The sequence below is a fragment of the Charadrius vociferus genome, unplaced genomic scaffold (assembly GCF_000708025.1).
Source record: "Charadrius vociferus isolate BGI_N301 unplaced genomic scaffold, ASM70802v2 scaffold450, whole genome shotgun sequence".
Taxonomy (NCBI): Eukaryota; Metazoa; Chordata; class Aves; order Charadriiformes; family Charadriidae; genus Charadrius; species Charadrius vociferus.
The window spans coordinates 860,756-867,188 of NW_009646931.1; the positions used below are offsets into that span (position 1 = coordinate 860,756).

Below are 6,433 nucleotides of genomic sequence, written 5' to 3' on the forward strand. Positions count from 1 at the left end.
GTAAAGCCGCTATGAGTGACACCAGCGCTGATGCCGAAACACGGCAGTTGGGATTCCTGAACTTGGAAGGCTGAAAAATAAGTTGACACAACGTTGTTTGGTGTCGGCTAAAATCTAGTCTTGAAATACCTGCTAGGCCATTTGTGTGAGATTTCTTTTCCCCTCCAAAATTATAGTAGGTCAAATGTATAAATACACAAAGGTCAAATTCCCACAGGGGATTTAACCTGTGCTGTAATGACATTTCTTTCCAAATGCTCCTTTTCTTTTACTGTACTGACATTTCGTTATGCAGGGGAATGCACTCTGAAAGTGTGCAAATGCAGGTTTATGTATTTGACCAGTTGATTATTGGAGAGGTACCTGCCCTGAGAGCCAGGAGTCCAAAGAACAGTGTTGTGGGAGTGGAGGCCTTCTAGCAGCTCATACAACTAAATGCAGTCATTGTCAAGAAGATTAGAGGTGTGACAGGGAGCAGTATTTGCTAATAAATTCATCCAGATCACAGAATCACAAGGCACGCTTTGAATACAGCTGAACAAGCCCACAATCCAACTTTGGAGACCTAACTTTTTTTTTTTTTTTTTTAAACTTGGAAATATAGTTACACATCAATGACTTCAAAGTTGGATTGTTCTTTTGATAAGAAGCATATGAAATCGAGGTATCTATTTGACCTTTGTCTACCTAGCAGACTTTATGGAAAGATGAAAATGTCTTTAATTGCTGACACTGTGGCTGAAAAGGACAATCACTAATGGCACAGTGCAGCTTGCTTGATGTTACCTCTCTATGCTTTATTTCCTTTTGACAGATACGCAGCAGTGAAAACTTTGGACTGTACAAAACTGTTTCTACTTCCTACAAAGGTCCCATGTATTTTATTAGAAGCCCCCCAGAATGTCAAATGCATTTATCAATTCAGACTCATTGCTGGGGTTACATCTTAATCACAGTAAGGTAAAAATAAATTTGTGTTGGAATGTCAGTTTTATCATTTCTTTACATACTTATGAAACAGCATTTACTAATGTATCATCTACAAGAACAGCAAGAGTTTTGGCTACAAGTCTTCTGTTGCAGGAGGTAGCATGATAAAGGATATCGCGTTGCACCTTCTAAGTAAATGCAGAGTAAGTGGAACCCACTACTAAATCAGCTAATCTGACGCTTGAATTTGTGCAATTTGAAATCCTAATTAAAGAAAGAAGAAAAGTAGAACAATTCAAATCTCAAAAGACTGAGTTTTGCATGTTAGCTTTGTAGCTGTGGAATTCAGGAAACGTATCTTAAAAGTACTAGCAGATTGTTTGCAATTGTGTTAAGAAGCATATAGCTCCAAGGTATGCTGGGTTCGCAGGTGATAAGTATTTGCAGGACCAGAGTCCTGTGTGCTGCTTGCTGCTTTTCCTTTTTACTAACTGCAGATGCAAATCATGATTTCTAATACTATGAAGTACTATAAAAGTGACTTGTATACCTACAGTCACACTGGTAATTGTCTTCATAGCTTCTACCTGCCCTCAAAATCTCCCCACATACTGATAGGATAAATGTAAAAACCGTACGGTAGTAAGCAGGAACAAGTTTTTCAGCTCTGTAAGCCAATAACCTTTGCCCTTCAAGGGCTTGTTGTCTGCTTGGTGTCTACTCCATTGCTCAAAAATCATGCCTGTGACCTTGCCGTTGGCTGCGGACAGCCCCTGATATTTAGAGAGAAAAGTCAAGACCAACCAAGCCAAAAGAAAATCCAAACTTTTAGATCAATTATACATTAAGTTAGAAAGTCCTGATTATTTCATGCAATCAGCCAGATGTACACCCTGAAACATTATATTTTATTTTCCACTTCACCGTAATTTAACAACAATGTTCAGTGGTCAGGATCAGGAAAAGATCACGCGCTTAAAAATCTTACCAGTATCTGACAGACTGCTGGAGTGAATTACAGACTTGAGTAGCGTGTGCCTATTTACTCTTGAAAGAGTTTGTTGTGTTTTGTTTTTTGTTTGTTTGTTGTTTTTTTTTTAAAAAGGCCGGTTACTAATTTCTACTCTATTTGTGACAAAATCTCTCCTAATGTAACTTATTCCCTACTATTGACTCTACCCAATTCTATTTTCTAAAAACTCACAATATTTTAAAAGATGAGATAACCAGTGTAGAGTGCAGACAAGACTCAGCACACAGTTTATGTATTTTCTTTATTTCATTTTTAATCTACTGTCAGATTCTTCTTCATGCCTTTCACATCACTTTCTGCACATCGAGCCATCAGGTTATATTAAATGTTTCCTTTCACTAATGTTTTTTGTTCAGCTTTTCCTTCCTTGATGAATTTGATCCGCCTTCATTTCTGTCAAGTTCATTCAGTGTTTTTCACAATCCTCCATAATTTTGTTCCACCACTTGTTGTCACTGTAAAATTTTGCTGATTTTATGAATAAATCATTAAGACACTAAACCCTACTTGTAAACTGAGTGCTGGAGCACCTCATTATTAAAAACTGCTGTTCCCTGTGACTCAGCTTGCTGTTCTTTAACTACTTTTTAAATCAAGACAAGCCTTTGCTTATTATTTCAGGGCTATTTAATATTTTAATACTTGAATTTTTTTTGTCAAACCCTAATAAGTGTAGACTGCTGGATTGCCTCTGTCTGCTGTTTTATGTTGTGAAAGCATTCATTCTAAAGTGTTAGAGGTTTATGTCCCTCTTTCAGAAGATGCTTTGCTTTGACTTAAGTGACGGTTTATTCAGCTGAAATCTGCAGTGGGAAGTCAGCTCATCAGAAAACTTCGGTCACAAAGCACCCTCTGAGCCTGCTTCGTGCATCTGAATCGTGTTGACACCACCACCTTACCACTTGCATGCTCTTTCCGACTGACAGGCTGCCCTGTTATAGATGAGCCTCTCACTCGGTGACAGCCCCCTAAAACTCATCTGAGTCATGAAAGTGTACGTCTATATTAGTTATGTACCTATGCCTGCTAGCGGGTCTTTTTAGGGATTTATATCATAAAGGTGTCACTTCTTTTAGTTTGTATCTCAGCTCTCAACCTCAGTCTATATGCAACCATAGGGCTTAGTACAGCGGCATACACAGCAGTACATCACGGCACAAAGAAGCACGTGTGGCTATAGCTTATTCCCGCAGGGAGGAGGCAGATAACTTACAAAAGCTACTTAACAACAAAGAAATTTAACCACACTGGATACTGTGATGATGTGTACATATGTGGTTATGTTTTGTTTTTAAAAGAAAGCTTCCTTTTTTTCTTAGTCATCCATCTAAGTGAAATGACAGTCTCTTACCTCATTTTAGATACAGAAAAGACATGCTCCTTTAGCAGTGGAAAGCTAACTTATGTGAACGCTCCCAAGGTAACACTGCCTTTATAAGCAGTGAAATCAAGGTCTGAGACCACTATGCAATTTCATTACCTGCACCTTCACATACCTTCTGCTATACACAAGTTTTTCGCTAGTTGCTGTTTAAATAATAAACCTTTTGCCCCACCCAGGTTCATTAATTTTAACTGTCAAGAATCCGGTTCCCTTTCTGGTAGCCCCTCCCTCTTGATTTTTCCCTCTGTTTCTTTAAGATTCTGTGAAAGACTGCCTAGCTTCAAATGGATATGAACAATTCCATTTTGCATTTTCCGTTCAGACCTCTCAGCCTTCTCTAGCTGCTCCTCCATGGGACAAGGTCTATCTTTTTTCTGGAACTGCTGAGGTCCGCCAGCTGATACGCTGTATCATCTGATGACACAGTATTAAATTCCTAGAACCCATTCTCTGCATTTACCAACCTCTCTTTTGAAAAGGCAACCGTTCTGCTGTGAAGTGGCTGTTACAATACTAGATTAATCAAATTAAGCACTGTCAACCCATGGTACTGCCGGGGCTTTGGCCACTCCATGACCTGATGCCTCCCAGTGCAGTAAGTCGTTTTACCCTTGCAGTTTCTGAAGCTGGACTGCATGACAGGTTGTGTCTGGTTCCTCCACCTAAGGTCCGTGCACCTCTGGTAGACACCCTGTGTGCAGCCCAGGCAGCACCCCTCGACGTCCTTCAGACGTCAAGCAATGGACTCATGGACACCATGCTCGGTCACGCCACAGCACAACGCAAAGTGACAGCACCAAAGGACAGGAGACAGCCTTTGGTGACAGCCGGGCGCTGGTGTTCCAGCACAGCCACACTTCACTGGCTCCTGTTTATGTTAGTAATGTGGCAAAACTGGCCCGACCCTTGTGATTACAGCTCCTCTGAAGCAGGGGGACGGACTTGCTGACCTCTCGAGTCCTGTTCATATGTACTTCTCTAAAATTCCTTGCCGTGGTACACACGGTTTGTTTCGCATCCCCAGCTGGCCAGGTGTATTTCACACATTGTAGCCCCACTATGACAAAGGGATCACCCTACCGACAATAAACCCCCTTAAAACAATCCTTCTAAAAACACTTTCTGTCTGACAACCACTGCTTGGCTCCCTATGCTGTGTTTTGGAAGGTGGCCATAATAAATGGTGGGAGCCTCCAGCTGGTGGGTTGGGGCTTTTTTTGTGTTCCTTGGAGATAAGGTAGAGGAGTAGAAATAAGTGGATCCTGCTTGTTCAATTCAATTACAATAATTGGATCAGCTGTTTCAGAAAATTAGCAAATGGTTAGTGGTAATGTTGTCTGACATTTCGGTATGATCTCTAGGTTCATGCGGGCCAGATTCCTCCAACTGTCATTTAACTGAGCATTACACCGACGGGTGGTTCCACCGAGTTCACTCCTCCCACAGCAGGGAGCTGCTGGAGGGATGTCTGTGTGGGATCTACCCCAGAGATGGTGGGTGAATCCCTCAGGAGGGGAAGCTTGGCTCCGGTTTTGGGTGTGAAGCACTCTGCATGTTGCTGGTGCCAAGTGAACAGAACTCTCTCCTCCTTCTGCACATCAAGGACTGCTGTACCCTTCAGCAACAGCGTGCACATTTTTAAAACACAATAAACATCCAGAAATGCAGGCCAGACCCAAACCTCACTCATCACAAATTAACTTTGGAAGTGAACTTCAAAGTGCCTTGAGCTCTTAGTAAGATTTTTACTATGTCGATTCCAGTTGAACAGCGGAAAAATTATTGAGAATTTTTGGTGCTGTATTTTAACCAATCAAAGGAGCCCAGGACTTGGGATAAGTGTATTTCGTTTCTTGTAAACATAAATCAACACAACTTTCTCTCACCATGCATGTATGCTAACAGCCCCTAAGTTATTACAGTTTGCAGCACCAGCTCACTAGGAGTCTGTCCTACAAGCACAGACTAGGAGGAGAAAAGACTCAGCGGTACAGATGATGGAAAAGGAGAAGGGTTGCACAACATTACTCACCACCAGAGGAATGGAGCAGATGACCACCACCAGGGAAGTGGCAATGAGCAGAATAACCATCTGGATCTCTGCTCCAGCCATCCGACGGAAGCTCCGGCGTCTGCGAAAGTCAGATAAACGGCTGGAGGTAGTGTCTGTCCCCAAGGATGTGCGTCGCATGAACTGGCGGTGCATGCGAATTAGGGCCACGCACACCAGGATGTTGCAGATCACGGTGACCATGATCAGGAAGGAGCTGAAGCCGGCGTACATGTAGGAATATGCCGCATGGGTAGCCTTCTTTGCTCGCCAGTCTATGAAACACCAAGTGTAAGGGTACTGCAAGGTAGACTTGCCGAGCCCCATGCTGGGGAGGGCGCAGAACAGCACGTTGGAAGCATAGATGGCAAAGAGTGTGAGGCCTGCCAGCTTCTTGTCTACGTAATGGTTGTAGAAATAGGCATGGTTGATGGCCAGGTACCTTTCTATAGACATGGCACAGATAATGCTGAGGCCAGAAAGTCCAAAGAAGAGGAGGATGAAGGAGCTGTACTCACACAGTGCTGGTCCTCCTGGCCAGCGGTTCTGCAGGTAAGTGGCAATAGTGACTGGACTCACCAGGCAGGTACCCAAGAGATCGGTGACGGCCAGCCCGCAGACCAGTGTGTAGAAGGTGGTCTCCTTCTGCTCCTTCCTGGACTTGCAGAGCACCACGATGGCTATGAGGTTGCCCACCACGCCGAAGATGAACATGACGGTGGGGATGGTGGGGGGCTTCCCGCCCTCGGCCCCGCTGGCCGTCCCGTTGGCGGAGCCGTTCGCAGGTGGCATGATGGTGGGGTTGAAGGACATGGTGCCCGTGCTGCCGCTGGGGGAGTCGAGCGAAGGCAAGAGCGGGTCCGAAAAAGAAAAGGCAGAGCAAGAAGGGAGGAGTGTGAAAGTAAAAAAATTCAAATGAGGGAGAATTTAAAAAAAAAAAAAAAGCAGTGTGATTTAGTTAAAAAAAAAAAAAAAGAAAAGAAAAGAAAGAAAAAGAAAAAAAGGTTGTAAACGGGAGCCGAAGCGGGGTGCCGTC

The 6,433-nt window shown here is 43.3% G+C and overlaps 1 protein-coding gene across 1 annotated transcript in view; it reads right to left on the bottom strand.

Annotated features, from left to right (window-relative positions):
- The window catches only part of PTGER4 (prostaglandin E receptor 4 (subtype EP4)), an 8,718-nt gene extending 2,433 nt beyond the window's left edge, over positions 1-6,285 (bottom strand). The window contains exon 1 of the mRNA XM_009894668.1: positions 5,380-6,285. Within this exon, the coding sequence (XP_009892970.1) occupies positions 5,380-6,210 (831 nt within the window). The 5' untranslated portion in view covers positions 6,211-6,285. The remainder of the gene's footprint in view (positions 1-5,379) is intronic.
- Positions 6,286-6,433: the final 148 nt, after the last annotated feature.